The 18901-nt window shown below is 44.2% G+C and overlaps 1 protein-coding gene across 6 annotated transcripts in view; it reads right to left on the bottom strand.

Annotated features, from left to right (window-relative positions):
* TUB (TUB bipartite transcription factor) overlaps positions 1-18524 on the bottom strand; it is a 132531-nt gene extending 114007 nt beyond the window's left edge. For 5 of the 6 annotated variants that reach the window (XM_058025585.1, XM_058025588.1, XM_058025589.1 and 2 more), the window contains exon 1: positions 18399-18524. In XM_058025585.1, coding sequence (XP_057881568.1) covers positions 18399-18454 — 56 coding nt within the window. In that variant the 5' untranslated portion in view covers positions 18455-18524. The remainder of the gene's footprint in view (positions 1-18398) is intronic. The other variant, XM_058025586.1, reaches the window with a different exon arrangement.
* Positions 18525-18901: the final 377 nt, after the last annotated feature.

Here is an 18901-nt window from a genome sequence, read left to right as displayed (position 1 = left end):
GCAGCCCCAGGGAGGAAGCTGTGTTTAAACCTCTACAAGAGGATGCTGGATGTTTTTTTGGCTCTTGCTCATCCATTTTCCTGTATCTCACTCCTTACCCTGCTGGATTCACCTGCATTCTCCGCCCCAGCACCTCTGGTTTATACCATTATCATCCCATGAATTCCCTCATACAGACCCTCTGCAGCTCCCACAGCTGATCCCTCACAGGTAGAGCTCAAGTCTGGAAAAAGACACCCTCAGAACAGCCACAGACTCAGGAGAGGGAAGTGATATTTTTCTATCACTCACAGGAATTCCTGAAATTATTATTCATCAGTTCACACATTGGTACACAGTGCAAAGCCAGAATTGCCAAAGGTCAGTATGAACGCACCCACATTCACTGAGTTTTCCAGGTTCAGTACTCCTGGCTGATGCTATTTCACAGCTGCCCAGCTGTGCACTCAAAAGCACCTGCAATGAAACTTTCATGTCAGAGCTAATTTCATGTGATTCTGAATGAGCAACTATGCTAGGAGCAGCTAGGCTATTTGTAACCTTTTCTGAATATGCGTGTATCAAAGAAGAACAAGGAAATCTCTTTGTGTCCTCTGTCCTCTTCCCTTATACCAGGGTGACCTCAGGACTGGGAGTGGAACATGCCTTCAGCACTGTACAGGGGCAGGACACTGTCTTCATCCACACTGAAAAGCCAGAAACTGCATTGTCTCTCTCTTTTTTTTTTTTTTTTTTGAGAACTCTGCTGACAATCCTAGAAAAGCCTGGGTTGGAAGGGATCTTCAAATCATCTAGTTCCAAGCCCCTGGCATGGGCAGACAAGTTTACTCAGAGCCCCATTCAGCCTGTCCTTGAACACTTCCAGGGCTGGAGCAGCCTAAACTTCTCTGGGCAACCTGTGCCACAGCTTCAGCACTCTCACAGTTAAGAATTTCTTCCTGATATCTAATCTAAGTCTCTCCTCTTTTAGTTTAAAACCCTTCCCTCTTCTCTCATCAATACCAGCCCATGTCAAAATTTGCTCTCCTTCTTTTTTATAATCCTCAAAAGTATGACAGCACAGTCATGGGTCAGGCCCAGCTGCTGGCACACCACCTCCCTTGTCTGTGCTGGACCTTATAAAAGGCTGCTCTGCCCAGTACACAAATTTTAACAGATGGGAAGGGGTTTGACATTTTATATCATTGAGTGAAATGCCAGACAGCTGCAGGGCACAAGAGGGCACCTGGTGTTGCCACTCCACCTTCTGCATCCTCCCAAGGGGATCTGGAGTCCCTGCCCAGGAGTCAGATCCACCCCCTCCTCCCTGGCTGTGGAGGAGGCAGCAGCTCTCCACTGCAGGAAATCATCTCTCAGCCCTTCTTGATGCCATATTCCCCCTCAGGCTCTCTTACTGCATCCTTACTGAGCACACCTGTAAAAATTAAGGTTTAGGAGAGCCCTGAGTGCTGATGAGGCCACCCTTGGAGAGCTCACACTGTTAAGATTCTGTTTTTAACTCATGGTTTTCCAGCTGAAGGCAGTTGCCAAGACAACAAGTCTGATTCAGCAGCAGTGAATTGTCAGGGCAACAATCTCTGGTCATACCTGGGATGTGCTGAACAGCACAAGCCAGCAGACATGGAAGGCCACACTCCAAAAAAATTGCCAGGTTAAGGGGTAAAATCTTTGACTAGGGTATATGGAAAGCCAAAGTGACTTTGCACTTGCCCACCTCAAAAAGCTGAGTACAGTTACTCCACACAGAGATTGTTAAGAATTTGGCAAAAGAAATAATACTGTCTCAGCCTGATAGAATCCATAAAACATGACTATGTGCAGCCCTTCCATGGTTTGCACACAGCATCCTCTGTTTACACTGTCACCATCTTTTGGGGGATATCACTGATGCAACGTGGGAGGAAGTTCACTCTGTTGCTCATGCAGAATTTGCTCTCCATTTCCTGATGGAGCAAGGCACTTGTGTTTCTTTCCAATTTTAAACATTTCTTCCACTATGTTTTCTTTTAGAATATTTGCATTCTAAGAAAATACATGCCTAAAATGTATTGAAGGATGAGTGGGGAGAGGAAGGAAAATCACAGTAGTATGTAGTCATGCTTTATTTAAACTAATTTATAGGCCCTTGAAAATATTTGAACTTTTTCCCCTCCAAATTTAGCCAGTCTTACAAGATATTAATTATTCATTTCCCCAATGTATTTCAAGCCGTGCAATCATAATTAAATAAAATACCCATTTATTTTGCTTGACCATCTCTCTGCATTTTAAAGTGGATTTTAACTGTTTTGAGGATGTGGATGATTTGGGTTGGAACTGGGGTGAAGGCTTTTGGTTTATTTTGCTCTCTTACAAACTGACAAATTTTGCCAAATTCCAGCATGGCCCTGTTTTCTTATAGATCTGTCCTGCTCCAGTGGAGATTTTGGATTGAAATTTCCTTATTTCTTGAGGGACTGCACAAACTCACTGAAGCTTCTGATATTAAAGCCTCTGTGTTTTTAATGTGAGCAAGAGGCTGCTCGGTGAAACATTTTCCTATGGAATTAGGAATGCAGTCACATTCTAGTTTAGCTTCACTTGCCACAATTTTTCTTATTGCTCATCATTATTTGGGTGCAAGGGTCCAGTTTAAGTCACTTTTAATTGCCCCAAAGTCCATTATAAGTTGACCAGCAGGGCTGTCAGGGCTCAGCCATTCCCTTACAAGGAGTTGGGGGATCCTTAATGAATAATTTTTCTGTCTATTTTGTAAGCCAGCTGAGCATAGCAAGATATCTCACCTACCAATCTCAGGCTCCACAGGCCACCAAGCACAGCATCAGCCATGTCACTTGTACTGCTATGTTTCAATTCTCACAAGGACTTGTGCTTATTTTCATATTTCTCCTTTCCAACCTGTGTGTGCAAGTATCAGGCTTACCTTTTCTTTATCAGAGAATCAGGAATGACACAGGAGAATGACATCAGGAATAAACATGAAGAACTGCATGCAGTATTTTCAGGAGACTGAGGGATTTCAGTGTTTCTCTAAAAAAATTGGGATTTTTTCAGCCTTCAGCCAAAGTGTTGCCAATTTCCTACACCTTTAAAATACTAGATCTCTTGTTAACTTTTTTTTTTAATCCTGCATGTGCTTTTTATATCAAGAATCATGAAGACTGATCAACTAAACTCACAATATGCCACAGTTATAATTTGAAAAACATACCTGGATTTGTTTAGCAGACTGATGCTCTGCCTAAATCACAGATCAATCATAACAGGATGCGAAATCTGTCATAAAAAACAGGACCAATACTTGCAAACTTGTTAACTCAACCATGGTTTTAAAAAGTCAACTCAAGTGACCTGGATTTAAAGTCAACTCACCTGAAAAATCAAGCATCTGAAAAATAAGCAACATATCTCCCACATGAAGCAATTACCTAATTAGTGACAGTAAAGCAATGTGCATCTCCTCAGTTTGCTGTTAAACACCAAAAAAGGCATTATTGTGTGTATCTGGCAAACAGCTCTAGGTGACTTGACAAACATATTTATGATAAAAGATCATAAAAGATCATAAAAATAACAGAAGCCATTTCACATTCCACATAGGAGAGATTATGAGCTGAAAAAATATTTCAGAAGCATCTCAATGATTTTGTGATGATAAAAGTGGCATTTTTGTTAATGCCACCAAGCCTTGAATACAATGCCATGCTCTTTCTGTCTGCTTCAAGTTTTCTGCCTTTTGCATTTGCAAAATCAAAAGGGTTTACAAGATGAATGTGAGTTATCCTCCACTCCTTCACAATGACTTAGTAACAAACAACTTTAATGCAGCCAGTGCTGAACTGGAGTTCAAGGGCCATTTCTTGGAAATCTGAAATACACTAAACCTCAACAAAGAAAATGGTACTCTATTAAATCTGCACACTGTGGAGGGCTAATAAAAAACCTCTATTGGGTCATAGATACCAGAGTGGTAATAAACCCATGAAAAATTGTTGCTTTAGTTATTTTATCTGTCCAGCCCTTTAGTACATGGTGATGGCATTTTACCAACATCAGTCAGCCAAATCTGATGCAGTTACACACAGTAACAGGTGCATTAAATTGCTTATCCAAATCCCACCTGAAATCCACTGGACACAAACCCCAAGCTCTGTAACAACATTTAAAAAAATCGAGGTTTGTGCTGGGGCCACGATGGCACATTAAAATGTAGCATCATCCACCTGCACTGTTGCTGCTCTGTGCTTTAAAAATAAAAAAAAAAAAAAAAAAAAAAAGGCAAATCTCCATGACCACTAAGGCTCACAGGCACAGCTCAGACTGAAGGAGGCAGCCCAGAGTCCACCATCCCTCCCTTTGCCTTGCAGTTTAAGTGGTGGAGATTTGCCTTGATTTTATAGGAAAACCTACAGCTGGCTGGAAAGGACTGGAACTGGATAGGGTTACTAAAAATGTTGTCTGTTCTAGCAAGGGGGATGAGCAGGCTCAGAATAAGTTAAATTACGTGCACTTCTGCACCATTCTCACTTTTCAATGTGATAGTCTCAATTACAGGTGACAGTTTCTATTATTGGGAAAAATGCACTGAGTGAGGGGAAAAAAAAAAGTTTCTGGATCTGGCAGGTATCAGGAAGAAATCCCAGCCCCATGTTAGCAGCCTCCTTATTCTTTGGAAAGGCTTGACCTGCAGGGAGGGAGGAAAGCCTGCTTTGTCATTTATCACCATGATTTCCAGCTATCTTGTTTTTTGGAGACAAACAATGCATCTGGAGGCCTCTGAAAAGCAGGAGCAGTGCACCTCTGCGCTTCGGCGTGACTGCATGAGTATGACATAGTTGGACAAAAAAGCCTTTTCATTCCCCCTCCTACAGGAGCCCCAGGGGATTCAGCTTCCTCTCAGTACCTCCTGCAATCTACATAAAGCTATTTTTTGCCACAGGGGCTCAGTGCAGAGTGACTGAGCACTCTGGAGTAACACTTCTTGGGAACACTTATTCTTGGGAACGAACAGCCGCTCGGGGGCTTGCTCATAAAAACCCCAAATGGGGGGAATGTGCAGGAAAACTGCCCAAGACTGGATTCCTCACAGCTTCACAGCAGCTGGAGGGTGAAGGATAGTTTTTGTAGACATGTTTCCTAAATCTCCAAGCAGCTCTGCCTCAAAGAGTGCTGAGCAGCCCCAGCGATGGCTGTGACATGTCCCAGGAGCTGCCTGCCCTCCCCACCAACACTACTGTCAGAACCCCAAAATCTGGGATGCTAGGATCTGAAAATTCAGGGTTGAAGAGCTCAAATTTAGGATTTGTTGGGCTTTGGACTCCCGAATTGGGGGTTGGGGGAGCTGCAATACCAAACTGGGGGGCTCTGGGGGTGGCAGAAAATTGGAGGGATCAGAATCGCAAAATCTGAGGTCAGGACCTCAAATTTTAGGGGGTTTGGGAGGTCCAGGGCCCTAAAAAACCACCCAGTTTTGGACCCTAAATCAGGCATTCAAGACACTAAATTTGAGGACATGGGAGGGTGTGGACACCAAATTGAGAAAGCAGAAATTTTGGGGGACTGGAGGGGTCAGAACCCCAAAATTTGAGGGGTCAGAATCCAAAATTCAGGGTTCCAGAACTCAAATTTGGGAATTTGGGGCATCCTTGGTGAAAAATTCCAGAGCTCAAATTTGGGAATTTGGGACCTGAAATTTGGGGGTTTCAGGATGCAAACTCCTGGGAAGAGACCTCACTTTGAGATGAAAATATTGTTTCTGATGAGTGTCTTAAGCCAGCAAATAGAAAGGTGTGTTTATTCCATTAATTAGAGTTTTGGGATTGATTTAATTATAAATGGGAAGGAATTATGTCTTGCAACACTGAGCAAGGCAGGTGAATATGACATATTTAGGCAGGTAGAGGGGAAAAAGGAATGCAAGTGCAGGATTTGAGGCAGGGGGGCTACACGAGCTTAGCAGAGCTGAACTCAGGAGTAGGAAGTGTATGCATGTTTGGGAGGAAGATTCCCCATTCCCTCTGCCCCTTTGCTAACAGGTATTTTGAGAGTGGGGAGAGGAAAGGCAGGACATCAGCACCTTTGCCCACATAATTTCCTATATTGGGAATCACAGAAGAAATGGAATGGGCTGGCTTGGGTTGGAAGGGACCTTAAAGATCATCTCATTCTGACCCTTCTGCCATAGCCAGGAACATTTTCCTCTAGACCAGGTTGCTCAGAGTCCCATCCAACCTGACTTTGAGCACTTTCAGGGATGGGGCATCCACAACTCCTTTGGGCAACCTCTGCCAGTGCCTCAGCACCCTCACAGTAAAAACGTTCCTGCAAATATCCAATATAAAAGAACTCTTTCATTTTTAAGTCATCCCCTGTGTCCTGTCACTACATGACCTTGTGAGAAGTCCTTCTCCATCTCTGTTACAGACTCCCTTCTGGCACTGGAGGGCTACAGTGAGGTCACCCAAAGCCTTCTCTATTCTAGACTGAACAACCCAAATCTTCTCAGCCTTTTCTGATAGAAGAGGGGCCCCATCCCTCTGATCATCTTGGTGGCCTCCTCTGGACTTATCCAAACAGTTCCATGTCCTTCCTCTGCTGGGATCTGAGCTGGAGGCAACTCTGCAGATGGGGTCTCAGCAGAGCAGGGCAGAGGGACAGAACCTCCTCCCTCACTCTGCTGCCCACGGGGCTCTGGGTGCAGCCCAGGATCTGGGGAATTTCTGGGGTGCAAGTGCACATTTCCACATTGCAGGGTCATGTCCAGCCTCTCACCCATCGTTATCCCCACATCCTTCTCAGCAGGGCCCCTCTCCATCTGCTCAGCTGGGCTTTCCTGTGCTGCAGGGGTGCCTGGCTGCTCACCTGCCACTGCACATGCAAGGCTCAGCTCTGCAAAGCTGTGCTCTCACTGCACAACCAGCACACAGTAATAACATTTCAGAATGTGATTAAATACCTCAAAATAGCAGCTCCTATTTCTCTGGCCAATGCTCAGATAATGCACTATCGAGACAGCACAGATTTAATACAGCAGGCAGTTGCATCCTTCAGGAAACAGCTAAGGGAAGTGAAAAGCTGTGAAGATCCTCCCTCATTTTCTCCAGCCTTGTCCACTGCTCAGGTGAATCAAAAATAATACCCATTTGGGTTTTTTATTATGGTCCATCACCAATGATGTGACTGCAGTAAAACTGGAAAGAAAAGACAAGATGGTAAAGTAGCAGAAAAAAAAAGAATATAAAGGAGAGGAGCTGAAAGAGCTGGAAGTAAACGAAACACCTTTCTAAACTTCCTGTATTTCCTGCACCAACACCTTTCCAGACTGAGGGATAAGAATATGGATTTGGTTAAAAACCCTCATCTAGTGGCCCTAAAAATCTCCTAGAATATACAGAGGGTGTCTGTAAAGCAGCAAAGAAAGGTGAAGTTCCCAGTCACAGAACAAACAAGATGGCAGAGCAAGGAGAACCCTGGCAGCTCTCAGGGAGCGTCATGGAGTGAAGTTCACATCTAATTCTAGAGACTTTCCCCCTTCCACATCCAGTAAGGAACGTACTTCCTACACCTGGCTGAGCAAAAGATGGAGGGTGGCTGGTTGATGTCAGCAATCCAATTCCCTAAGACATGATGGGTAACACTTCTTGTTTCCTCAGCCATGTTCTGTGTCTTCCATTATAGATTATTTTTCTTTTTTACATCCATAGGCTGGAGTACTCATAAGCCCATCTGGGGCCAGGGCAGAGAGCACGAGGCTGTAGTTAAATGTCAGCTCACAAGGCTGTAACCAGAGCAAAGCTGAACTCAAATTTAAACAATCAGCACCTCTGCAGGGAGACCTTTCCCTGGTACCTGTGCTCTTTCTCTTTCATTTAGCAAAGCCTCATGCACAGCATCCAGGCAAAGGTGAATTTTAAGTCAGACTAACAAACATTTAAGAGTCTCCCCATATCACAGACATCAGGATCTGAGCATATATTTGAATAGTTCATTGCACAAGGACGGGGTTTTCATTTGTCTCCCCTCAAAGAAAAAAAAAAAAAAAGTTATAAGTTATAAATCTGCTGTACTTCATGCACAGAAAAACTTGACAGTGCCTAAGTTACAATAGTGCATAAGTTATAATTTATAGACCTCTGGTAACTTTTGAATGAAAAAAGTTGGCAGTACTTGTGGACGCAATTCAGGGATCATTAGAAAACTTTTTGCATAATTTCTGCACCATATTTAAAGACTCAATCTGAGATATTTCAGAAGAGGCTCATTAAAGGGCTCTAGTATTGTTCTCTGCCAAATAATCTGTTTTATTACTCCCTCTCTCCGTACCTATTCTTATCCAAGTCATCTACCCTGACTTGCCAACTACCTACACAAGAGTGGTGAAGAGAAACTTAATTAAGAAAAAAAAGATTCTATATTTCCAGCATTGACGTTGAAACATTCATATTTCATTTACTGTACATAGAATTCAGAATTTTTGTACAGCTGCACTGTGACTGAGATGCCATCAAAAAGATAAACTTGGACATTGCAAATGTAGGAAAAAAAGCAGTTGTTGGTAAAGAAGCCAGAGTTTCAAATACACTCAGAGCCTCACACCACTGCTGGAGCATCAAAAGGCACAAGCACTTTTATGCTGCACAGTACATCAGAAGAATATGTGCATAAAAATCCCAGCAGCTTCTCTTTGATACAAAGTCTGGATCAAATAACCAGCAGGAAGGTAAAGGATAAGATGCAAATCAATATTCTTTGCAATGTTGTTCTTGGCATGATTCATAAGAACCACAGGAAAGGGATTTAGGCACATGCTTCATAGCATGGAGATGATCCCACAGGTCAATAGGGGCAAGGTGAGAGCAAAAAGAGATTTTTAGCAGGAAGACAATCATCAATGCCAAAAAAAAAAATCAATTTGAGTCAAAGATATATGCATACTTTCTTCTATTAAGAGAGTTTAGCATAATAGGAACTGCACTCAGCCTCACCCTGCTCCCACAATCCAGGGCTGCTCCCACAGCAGAGCTTCCCCAGGCTGGCTGGGAATGCTCCACATGGGATGGCAGAGAAGCACTGCAGAGCACTCACCCTTGTTAACTAACAAGGAAACCTGCACCTAAACAAGTGCATTTTTGTGTACTGAGATGGGAACAGATCCTTGTCTCCCACCCTTAGAGCCAGGTTTCTTTGGACTCTTAACTCAGCATCTCTTTGCTTTATGCTAACAAACCTACAGCTCATCCAAGACAACAGGAAAACCTCACTGCAAGGGATTAGCAAAACAAATGCTTCTGCAGGTATTTCACTTGAATTACAATTTAAAACAAGCTATTACTCCATGCTGATTGCCCAGTGAATGAATCAAATGCATATAATGTATCATAAAGACATGACAGTGAACAAAACAGAGTTAGATCACCAAATCTGAGCTTCAGTTTCCCTCCCAGGCACATTTGAGCTGCCTGCAGTCCCAGCCCGGCCAGGAGAATGCCTGGTGGACAAATCCTGGCTTCACTTCCCCAGGAGCAAAGAGTGGGGCTGCAAGCAGCAGGGCCTTTTGCCTTATTGGCAGCCAAGACCTCATGCCCAGGGGAGACAGTAAATATCAGGAAAATATCACCACCTTCCTTCCCAGTCTCAGAGGCAAAAAGCAATATATTTGCACTTAATGATGCCATATTTGAGATGATATATTTAATAATCCCTGTAGTCAGTCTGAAGCTCAGCCCCAGGAGCTCCGAAAATTACGAACATAAATAGCTGTGGCTTAGCCTCAGCTCTCTTGCAAAGAGCAGCTCACCTGCAGCCAGAGCTGATGGGAGGAGTGCACCTTCACCTGAGCTATAATTCAGACATCAAAAAAACCCCAGTATATTATTCTGTGGTTGCTCATTAATTTTATTAAGAGAGAGCAACATCTGTGTAATACAATTACCAAATACAAGTGGAGAGTGGAATCAAAATCTCTGGTTTTCAACAAGTCTGGAACATTCATTCTCAGCTCTGATTTTAAACTAGTTCTTATTTTTTAGTTCAAAGCTCCTTTCCCTGCTATTCATACACCTGCATCCCAAGCACAATTTCCTTGGATCTCAGTACACCCATTGCTTCAGGAATCATTTGACATTTGCAAAAGGATGAATGAAAATAGCCCAGAGTCTGATATGAACATCTTTGGCTGTAGTATCCAGCATCCCATACTCCTGGAGGTAATCCTCTTAGTGTGATTAGCAGAAGAACAGAAGGGCTGTAAGGAGGGACTTAGTGGGCTTTGGCCTCAGACAGGGTTCATAGCCCAGGCTGGCTCCTCTGCTTCTTGCATGAGTGACCCACACTGAATCTCAAAATCCTTGCTAAGTAAATACATGCAAGGGATTTCTAGGAAGGTGAGAAGAAAAAATGAAGCATGCCAGAGAGAAACAAAGGTGCATATAGCATACTGTGAAGGTGAAAAGAGAGTGAAATTTGAGGTGGTGGTGATGTGGGTAATGCAGTTACTGGGAAAATGTGGCAGGGTATCTGTGCACATGGAACACAGCTGGGGAGAACCACAGCAAGCTTCCAAGAGAAGAGGACACTTACCCATCAGTGTCTGGATTTTAGGCCTGCTGAAGCACAGAATGCCATGGAAAGAAAGTTACTGTCAAGACCTTCAAGTCCTCTGTTCACCCAACACACTGGAGTCCTGCTCCAATCCCACTGATTCCCAGCTCCCTCTCAGCATTTACCCTTTGCTCACTTGCTGCTAGTAAGACAAGCTATAAACTATTCACTATTTAGAAAGCTGCTTTTTTTCCCCTGCTCCAGAAATCTGCTCTGTGCAATTGAGCTCCTCTGAGATTTACTCAGACCCACCTAAATAAACCAACCAAACCCACTGACCACATATGCCATTCTTGGTCACAGCACTGCCTCACATGTACATAAAAATCAGCTCACTTGCTCTACAATGTTTCATAATGAACAGCTCCCAGTTTCCCTACTGGCCCCTCTCTTCATTTCTTGCTTATGATTCATCTGCACCTTCCTACAAAAAAATATTTTCTAGTCTGAGTGCACTGTTCCACAATCCAGATGTTAACTCCATTCTACTAGACCTTGTTACAAAGCCCAAGTTTCATTATTCTTCTTAAAACTAGCCAAATTATACTAAAAACCAGAGCACTTTTATTTACTCCTACCTAAGATGAAAATAAATATGATGGAGGGATAAACTAAGCAGAAACCAGTTTGGGAAAGCCCATTCAGCTGTACTTCAACAGCACTGTGTTAAAAAAGAACAAAATTCAAAGAATGGAGTTATATTCTTAGAAACCACAGCATCCTGCAAACAGGCAAAACAGTCTGTGTGGAGCCAGCCTCTCCTGGACTGACTCTCTGACTGACAGCTCCTGCCAAATTCCTCCAGACCTCTCCCTTACACAGCCTTCCTCAGAAAGCTCTCTGGGAGCATCTTTCACCAACCAGCAAATTCCCTGGCTTCCAGCAGGATTTTAGGTTACAGCTCTGCAAAACAACCTGTGAGAGCACATCTAGAAAAGCCACAGTAAGGAATTGGCTTTGATACTCCAGAAGTCCCAGCAGATGTTTGAGCAGAATTTTTAAGTTGTAAAAGTTTCACTTTGAGAAGTATGTTTTAAAGGATTGCCATCAAACTCTGCAAAGACAAGAGTGAATCTAGGTGAGCTTGCACACAATTCCTCAAGAACAAATGAATAGTTCAAGGTTAATATCAATGACATCTGTGCCTAGAGGAGCCATGAGGAACTGTTCCACCCTCCCAACAGCCCTTTGTGTTCCCAGGCAGCAGAAATGCAAGTGTGGAGGAGGAGGGTGCTGGGGGTGGGTGAAACAGTGAAACTTCAAAACAAACTGGACTGTTTCCAAAACAGAAGAGCACTGCCTCTGGAATTACATCTAGGCATGATCTTGTCTCCCTAAGGACCCACAAATTGGTGCAGGAATTTGAGCTGGCACATTTACCAGACAGGTAAGTAAGTAATTGGATGTTTGACACAGCGTGGCAGTTTGTCACAGTAATAGGACCCTAACACACCACAGCACCAGTAGGATAAAAGGAATCAAACACACAACACAGCAAGCTGATAAAAATAAAGAAATAATACTGTTTTTTTTCAAGCAAGGTGACTTACCTGCCTAATCACCTATGTAGTATACTTCTAGAGACAAATTACAACTTAAGAATTACTTTTGAAATTAATTTTGAGCTGATTTGTTGACAATTAGCTGTTCAAAGACCTGTACTCCTCTGGCAGCATCTTTGTTTTCATACAAGCTCCTGGAATCTTCCCCTGCTCTTGACCTCAGCATTCAAGCATTCCAGATACATCCAAGCACTGGCTAATATCCCTCTTCTACAAACACAGGTGGCTGCTGGCTGAACTCAGCCTGGTCATCTCAGTGGACATCCCACTGTGTCAACAGCTGGGATGGCTCTTCTGTCCTGACTCATTTCTGAAGGGCAAAACCATCTCTGTTGGTGCTCAGTCATGAACGTTATTCCTCAGACTTCCACTAGTAGTGGCATTCACACAAATTACATATTGGAGAGAGAAAGGGTTTTCTTTCTATGATAATGCAGATCACGAGCGACATGGTTGATTTTTCTCTCAGATATAATCTAAGGCTGAGAGCTGCAGCAAGAGCACAAAGAGTGTCTGATAGCTCAGAGCTGCAGTGCTCTATCTCCCCTGCACTCTGCATGGATGCAGGCACAGCAGAGAGTGACAATTCCATGCTCCAGCACCAGGGATGAGGCACTTGACATGTCTTTTAGACATGGTAACAAAAGACATTCACAAGGAGCGTGCGATGAGACCACAGAGCAAGGAAAGAGAAAAGTGCTAATAAGACCCAGAGCAGCACTTCTTGTGGTACATCACGTGCCATTTCTTGTGGTACATCACTCTTCACAGACAGTTTTGTTGGTTTCCTATTCCTCCTTCTATCCTGAAGAAATGCTTCAGTTATCTTTATGGCTCAAGAGACAACCTGAAGGCAGGATTTAAGCACAAAGCATTGCAGAGACCTTGGAACTTTAACAGAGGTCTATAACCATACTGACAAAAGGTGTGTATATTCTGTGTCAATTTTTATTGCAAGCTAAGACTCAAGTGATTTTCTCCTTCTTACTGAAAATTCCTAGCTTATGTTACCTGGATATATAACATTACTACAGATAAACCAAAAACCAGATGTAGCACTGACTTTCCTTTAAAATTTTACCCTTCACTCTCACTAAGAGCTGCTGGCTGTGATCTTTACTGTTCCAAACACTAACCACAGAATCATTTTTGTTGGAAATGACCATAGAGATCAAATCCAAACATTAAACCAACACTGCCAAGTCTACCACTAAACCATGTCCCCAAGTGTCACATCAACATGGCTTTTAAATATCTCCAGGGATAGAGACTCAGCCAGCTCCCTGGCCAGCGTGTTCCAGTGCTTGCAACTCCTTCAGTGAAGAAATTCTTACATTTGTTAGGATTGTCATGCTATACATGAGCTAAGTAGGTTTAAACTATATTCTCAGTCAACTTTTGCTTAAGAAGCTTTAAAATTTCTTCTTCACGGAAGCAGGAGCTGAAGTTTCCTCTCTCACATCTCTCTGCAAGGCTGTCACTAGTCTCTGGAGGATTCATACACTCCAAGGATGTGCTGCCAACCAACACAAAACATTCACCCTTAAGCATAAGAGGATGCACATGAACTCACCTCAGATCATTCCTAGTGCCTTGGTTTAAGGCAAGAAACATCACTCCCAAACTCTAGCTTCTCCTATGTCATTGAAATTAAGATGCTTTATTATGAAAGAAAAGCAAAGAACCTAATTCCAGAAAACTAAATGCACAACACTGATACAGTATAAGGATTTCTGTATCTGTCACAGGAATGTTTTATTCTGGCTCCACTTGAGGGTTGGCTCATTCTACCTCTCCGTTTGACCCGCAGAACAACTTTCTCTTCTTCTCTGCCCTCCCAGATCCTTTGTCCAGTGATTACAGCTTTAAAGGAACCTCACCCAGGAGGAAACACCTGAAGACACAAGAAGGCAGAGGAGAGAAGGGTGGCTTGGCTGCAAATAGAGAGGAGCTGCTCTTTGGGGTTAAAGTGCACTCACTGCAGCAAACCTGTACATGCTTCAGGATCTCACAGATGCTGCTTCAAAGGAGAGAAGGAAAAAGAAAGTTAAGTTTCTCTAAGAACTTTTTTGGATGAAGTTTGGAGGACAGCCCTATTTACTCATTGATGAAAGCACGTCCCAGAAAAATCAAGACAGAGGAGGGTAAAAACCTTCAAAAACAAAGATCTAAGATAGAAACCCTCCAACTCCATGACCCAGATGCACTGTCACAACTTTTTAACATAGGCTAAGAAAAACGCAAAACCAGAAATAGCAGCTTCAAAAGGAAGTAAAAAACAACACTGATATCCAGAATAGAACAAAAATACAGATCAATGGAAAAAAGTTTCAAGCTGTCTCCAACAGTAGAAACATCCTGAGAGCAAGTTTCCCAAAATATACTTCCAAATGCTGCTGGATAAAACCTCCATCACTCATAGTGTGGTAATTACTGAGGTCAGGATGGCTGCACTGAAATCCTCCAAGGAAGAAATAGAAAGTAAGTCTGGAGACAAAACAGAAAGAGAAAAAGGTGGAAAAACTATGGATGTGTTGGTGTCAGGAAGAGATGTGAGAAAGGAGGGATGACTTCACATTTGGTATTTTGCTGTGGCTTGTTGGTTAGTTGGTTTTGTTGTAAAAAAAAATCTTTGTTCATGCATAGGTATGGTGTGAAGGTTACCCATTCCTTCTGCAAAACTTCTGCTGCTCCTGAAGAAATCCTTCTGGAGTAGCCATGAGAGCTAAGCACAGTCCACACCTCCATGAAAAAAACCTTGCAAGATCATGGAGAACCACTAAGTCCTTGCAGTTTTTCCAAATGTGTACTGCAGATTCCCATTCTGCAGTACTTGCCCATATATTTGATTTCAAACAGATCTTCTGTGCCCATGGATTGACTGAATTCTGCACACTGTCCTAAACTGTGCCTTCAATTGAATTCAACTACATGAATGGTATCAGAGCTCCCTCAAGCCTTCATGAGCACCATTTTGACCTCCAGTGGTCAAATTTGGGTTGTGCTATTGAGGTTTCAGCATTTGACAATCTGGTCACCAGCTGCTGTGAGTGCTAGGAAGGACTCAGGTGTTCCAGCTCATGAGAATGGCTCTTCAGTTTTATAGCAGCCAAACTGTTCCCCATTTTCACCTTCCTATCATATTAATGACTCTTCTCTCTGAGCTTTCATTTCCACCTGGGAATGACGAGAAGCACTGGGTAAAACATCCACTTGCAATCTCTATTTGCAGATAGTACCAACACGAGGAGGTTTCAAGCATCTCCAAGAGCAAGGACCTGCAGGGCTCCCAAAGAAAGCTGGGGGGAGTGCTGATGGGCACCAGCCCAGCTGCCAAAACCTGCACCAGCACTGAACACTGGAAGCTTGGAGGAGAACAAGTTTCACTCTGCCCTGGAAGATGAGTATTTCTGCACACCCAGGGACCACAGGCACAATGAGCAGGTAGCGCGATGATCAAGAGGAGAAGCCAAACAGAAACTGAATATAAACTGTCCAATAAACAGCAGAAGATGAAAGAGAAGGTTTTTTTACTCTAGAAGTTAGCCATCTGAACCCAGAGCTCCTGAGTGTTTCTAGGATCATCAAAATATCCCCAGTTTTTGTTTAAATTGCTGCCTCTCCTGTGCTTTCAGCTGGCAGTGTTCACAATGATCAGGGAATTACAACAGCACTAAAATGGGAGGAAGGCAAAGATATGCAGAAGACAAGGCCAGCTTTTTGGAGCCAGCTGTGGAAATGCCAATGTGATCATTAAGAGCTTTTTCCAATTGTACCTGCTTCTTTCTCACACACACACTGGTCTAGACTGGGGTGGGGAATGGGGGAAGCTTCCCCTTGGTTAGGAGAGCAGCTGAGGGGAGCTGTGCTCAACAGGGCTCCCTCACCCTGAGTTTCCAAGGGATTGGATTTGCTCTGGGTTGCACAAATTATCTGCAGGAACAACCTGTGGATATCCTGGGCAGCAAGCCTAAGGGAATACCACAGTCACAGGGCCAAATGCTGAGACACACAACAAATGTCAAATAAACCCCGTTAGAGAAATACCTGCCAGCTGCACACACAAGGGACACAGCAACTCCCCTCATTTCCATGGGGAAAAATCCCTGCATGCATCTTATGGAGTCCAAAGGCCAAACCCTTTGTTTAATCAGTTTAATTTAATAGATGATACCTGGCTTCTTTTTTAATCATGGCTGCAGTTGTTTGTATGGGAGGCAGCACCTGCTCCTTTGGCCCTGTCCCTCTATTCCTGCAATGCTGATTCATGGATGCCAACACCAGAAGAGTACCTGGGTGTGCTTTTTCCCCCAGAAAAAGATGTTGGCCTTCACACAGTGCTTGGCTGTTCACAGGGCTGTCCCACATGTCTCTGCCACAGAGGTGCCACCCCTTAGAGCCTCTGGGACTCCTGTGGCCACTGGTGAGCGAGACCAAAGCTGGGACATGATCCAAAAGCAAACATCAGCCGCCAGGGTTTGGGATAAAAGAGAGTTAGCTCCTTCTCCTTTTATCCTTTGGGATAAAAGGGAGTTAGCTCCTTTCTCTGCCAGGAACCTGGGCACAAGATGGGTGTTGAAGGGCAGGCTCAGCCTGAGAGAGCAACTCTGCACTGGTTTTCAGAAGAAGACTGAGTAAAAGCTGTGATTCCTCAAAGGACTCCTCATCCTCACAGCGCTGAAATATGTGTGTGTATATATATGTACAGTACATAGTTAGATTTATTAGGAAAAACCCCCAAATCTGAGAACTGGCCACCAAAAAACCAGCCTGGACACTGAAATATTGTATTTATGCCCCAAGATGATGCAGGAGAGCCAAGCAGGGTGAACACACAAGTGCAGAATGTTCCCAGGTGAAGGCTGACAAACACTCATCAGTGACTTCTCTGTCAGGGTCAGGAAGACTGAAAACTGGAGAGACAGATTGCAAGTAATAGATAAGGTTAGATCACAATGTGATAGCACCAGGAGAAAACCTCCAAGAGGAGTTTCTGTGAAATGTTTAGGTTGTTTACTGTAGGGTAAGAATATTGAAGCTGCTGTAAACTTGGGCTGCATGGGACAGACTGAGCTCTTCAGGGTCTCACTGCTGCTCTTTAAGGATGTGCCATCAGATGGAAAAGATCCTCTGCCATGGGACAATGCACACATAAAACCACAGCTTGTTGTATAACTCAGTTTTACATGCACATAAACACATACACCTCCTTTTTAAAGAAAACATTGTTCCATTGGCACCACTACATCTGTATTTTTACTGCTGAGGCAGTGGAAATGCACCAAAAATGAGTGAAACTCTCTGGATGCACATATAAAACATACATACCCACGCATCCAGGGAGCGTGGGCAATGCTGAATACCTGGTTAACCCCTGAAAGCCACTTCCAAGGGCTATTTCTCCAGAATATCGTGGTGGCTTGTGGTGGTGATTCAGTGAGATGCTAACACTGCTTATGCTTAGCATTTCAGGTGTACAGAAAAAAAACAACAACAAAAAAAACCCTATAAACAAACAAACAAAAACCATTAAAATAGTATGAAATTTGTACCTTTTTTCTTGATCCAGGCTTGAAGAACATGTCAGTCACAGCCGTGAATCACATAAAACAAAACTAATGCTGCAATAAATTTCTGTTTCCAGGAAGAGGAAAAGCATGCATGCTGGTTTGAAACACAGTGGGAATATTTCAAATTGGAATTTGAAATATTCCCAAATTCAGCCCGCTCAGCTCTGTGGTACCCGGGCTGCACGCAGTGCTTACTCCAAAACATCACTCCTTAGCCACATCCTGGCTCCCTGCCATCTCCCTTTCCCAAGCTTTAGTTTATATTTGTTAAAATTTTTGAGCAGCAGTTTCTACAGACCACTTTTCAGAAGTCTGGGTGACTGCTGAGGTGATCAGTGCATCTCAGACCCTGCTCAGAGGGGAACATTCGCATTCAGGGCTGGGAGCACCCCCAGCCTGGCCACCCACCCCAGGTCAAACTCCTGCCCAGGTTTCCAGAAAAACACCCGCTCAACATCATCAAACACCGCTGCCGGAGTTACTGGGAACACAGGGTGTCCCAAGACTGGAAAAGCAGCATCACTAAAGGGTTTTGCTTCCCTGAAGAAGGCTCCCCCATCTCGGTTTATATAAACAGCGTGATGGTTTTACAGTATCAGGAAGGGAAAAAGAAAAGAAATAATAATAAAAACAAGAAAACAGCAAACCAGAACAAGACAGACGATACCTGTTGTAACTCCATCTACTGTAAGACATGTTCCTGTTGCTGCTGACACCGTCCATCTCCGCTGGGCTACAGCGCTGCCGGCATGGCCGGGCTCTGCGGGCAGGGCAGGGCAGGGCCGGGCGCTCACACACCTGCCTGCGGCCGGACCCGCCCCGCCGCCGGGGGCAGCCGCCTCCGGCCCTGCGCGGCGCCGCCGGGATTCACCGCCCCGCGGCGGCTTCGCATCGAGCTCTGCTGCTCGGCGCGAACCACTGCCGGTGCTGGGGAGGAGGAGGAGGGAGGGAGGGATGAAGAGGAGGGGAGGCTCCCGGGGTCCCCGCCGAGGGGCTGGACGCTCGGAGGCAGCGGCGGGCTCGGAGACGCGCAGGTAACAAGCGGGAGCGCGGCCGCTAAAGCCGCTTAAGGGATATTCTGCGGGGCTGTGCTGAGGAGCGCGGCGGCTTGTGCGCCTCCTGCTCCGGCACACGAGCCTTATTTATTTATTTATCGCGGTTGCCACAGAT

The sequence above is a fragment of the Melospiza georgiana genome, chromosome 6 (genome assembly GCF_028018845.1).
Source record: "Melospiza georgiana isolate bMelGeo1 chromosome 6, bMelGeo1.pri, whole genome shotgun sequence".
NCBI classification, from domain to species: domain Eukaryota; kingdom Metazoa; phylum Chordata; class Aves; order Passeriformes; family Passerellidae; genus Melospiza; species Melospiza georgiana.
Note: the sequence above shows the minus strand (reverse complement) of the source record. Positions and strands in the feature narration are given on the sequence as shown.